Genomic DNA, 2,433 nt, shown 5'->3' with positions numbered 1-2,433 from the left:
TATATATATATATATATATATATTATATTGGTTGTGATGAAAATAGTATCACTACAGCGAGAATAGAATCTGTGCCCAAAAAGGGCGTTATGGTGGTGGTAAATTTAAGCGTCAGACATAATGGTCGCAGTTATAAGCGTCACTGATAAGGAGTCTAACTTAAGCCTCACGGACAGTGGTTGCAAATAAAAATCCAAAAGTCCGCTGTCGCCCTTCAGGGCCAGCGGGCCCCAGCCCCAAGCCCTCCAGCCCCAATTCCTCTAGCCCCAATTCCTCTAGCCCGAAGTCCTCTAGCCCCAAGTCCTCCAGCCCCAAGCCCCCCTGCCCCAAGCCCCCCAACCCTATGCCCCCCAGAGCCTCAAGGCCCCATTAGTAGGCTATGATATTTTATTTTTGTTGTGTTTTGTATTTGTTTAAAAAAAATTAATATTTATTTCTGTACATATATATATTCTTAAATATGACTTTGTCTATTAACCACGCATCTCCTGGTACAGTCCCCCGGCATTATATTCCGCCTGAAAATTATACCACACGTAGTTAACTAAAAATTATTCTATTCCATCAATAGTCGAGTATTTACTTGAGAGGAGACGCTGTCGTTCGAAGATCGCATGCCGCGCCTTATTCCACAGCATCGATATAGGTTTGGCAGATGGATAGTGACATTCAATAATACAGAGAGACCTCGTATGACATAACCACAGAACACTATGTCAGGGCCAAATAAAAAGAAGAGCATGAATGTGCCTTACGCACGGGATAGGCGTGCGGTAGAAGCGGATCACAAGCGTTCCCGGTCATTCATAGACCTACAGCATAGTCGTACGAATGGCAGCGCAGGGTTGAATGTCAATGCGAAACCATATATGAAGTTGGAACCAGGTGCACCACAGTATGTGTTCACTCAGCAGCAAGGATACAGCGGACCTGCCGACGTGTCGGGGCAGAGTGACTTTGACAGTTATTCTAGCTTTGTGCAACCACAGCAACAAAACAACTTCTCAGCATATTTCAGCGGTGCACAGAATACTTATCTACAGCAAGGAACCACACAAGCCGATTACAGCGTAAACCAGCACACGCAGACGGACTATAACAACAACGGCGGCAATACCTCACGCGACCACGATATACACATCCAACAGCAACGCCAGCAGCTTCTGCAGCAACAGCAACAAAGGCAACAGCAACAACAACAGCACCAGCACCAGACTCGAGAATTCCAGTCTAGTTCTGGTCTCCCGCAGAACCAGTACGGCAATCAGCATAAACCAGGAGACACGCTCAACATGCTCAACTTAGAATCTCAAGCCCGTAACATAAACAACCCCGAGGTGGGTACATTTCCCACTGCTATCATCACCGCCAGCGACAACACTCACGCTGCCCACAGTTACTATGCTGGCAACCTCGCAACAGGGTCAAGCCCCATGCCAAACTTCCACACAGGCGCTTACAACTTCGATATGGGCCTGGTTAAGCCAGACACAACTCTGGACGACGACTTCCAGTCACTGCTTGACTCTGCACATCTCAGTGCGTTTGACGAAGCCGACTTCGACATGTCCATGATGAGAAATCGTGCGTATGCGAAGTTGGATGGGTTAGTACAGCCAGTTCATTCAGTGCAATCACCAACGGACACAAAGCTCAGCGTAGGAGACAATGCTGCGCATAGTGTGTGCAGTGGCGAGAGTGGTGATTACGACCACGTTTTACGAGGTATGTAGTACAGTGTATGCTTGCGAGCATTTGGGGTAAGTTTTTATTTTCAGCTGGAATGTATTGCCCGTGTCTACGCGAGTACACAGTACTTCGAGATACATGTATGCAGGCTGGTGTTTTACATTATTTTGTCTTCCATCGACGGGAGTATATTTGTGTGTGCGAAATATTTGTGATCGTGTCAATATATTGCTAAACATACTACAAATCATAATCAGATGCAAATCATAAACAGATGCGCCTATTCATATATGTATACACACACACACACACACACATATATATATATATATATTAAGTATGTAAGTAAGTAAGTAAGTATGTATGTATGTATGTATGTATGTATGTATGTATGTATGTATGTATGTATGTATATGTATGTATGTATGTATGTATGTATGTATGTATGGATGCATGGATGCATGTATGGATGCTTTAATATATGAATGTATGTATGTATGTATGTATGTATGGATGCATCCATGTATGTATATATGTATGTATGTATGTATATATGTAAGTATGTATGTATATATATATGTATGTATGCATGTATGCTTGGATGCATCCATGTATTATGTATGTATATATGTATGTATGTCTATATACATACATACATAAATACATACATACATATATATATATATATACACACACACACACACACACACACACACACACACACACACACACACACACACACAC

At 42.9% G+C, this 2,433-nt stretch overlaps 1 protein-coding gene across 1 annotated transcript; it reads left to right on the top strand.

Annotated features, from left to right (window-relative positions):
* Nucleotides 1–664: 664 nt before the first annotated feature.
* Nucleotides 665–1,733, top strand: SARC_13020 (hypothetical protein; the record flags this gene model as incomplete). The annotated part of the gene is made up of 1 exon (XM_014292857.1): nt 665–1,733. The coding sequence occupies exon 1, from the start codon at nt 714–716 to the stop codon at nt 1,731–1,733; it is 1,020 nt and encodes a 339-aa protein (XP_014148332.1). The 5' UTR covers nt 665–713.
* Nucleotides 1,734–2,433: the final 700 nt, after the last annotated feature.

The sequence above is a fragment of the Sphaeroforma arctica genome (genome assembly GCF_001186125.1).
Source record: "Sphaeroforma arctica JP610 unplaced genomic scaffold supercont1.2820, whole genome shotgun sequence".
NCBI lineage: Eukaryota > Ichthyosporea > Ichthyophonida > Sphaeroforma > Sphaeroforma arctica.
The sequence above is the reverse complement of the archived record's forward strand: the minus strand, read 5'-3'. Positions and strand labels throughout refer to the sequence as shown.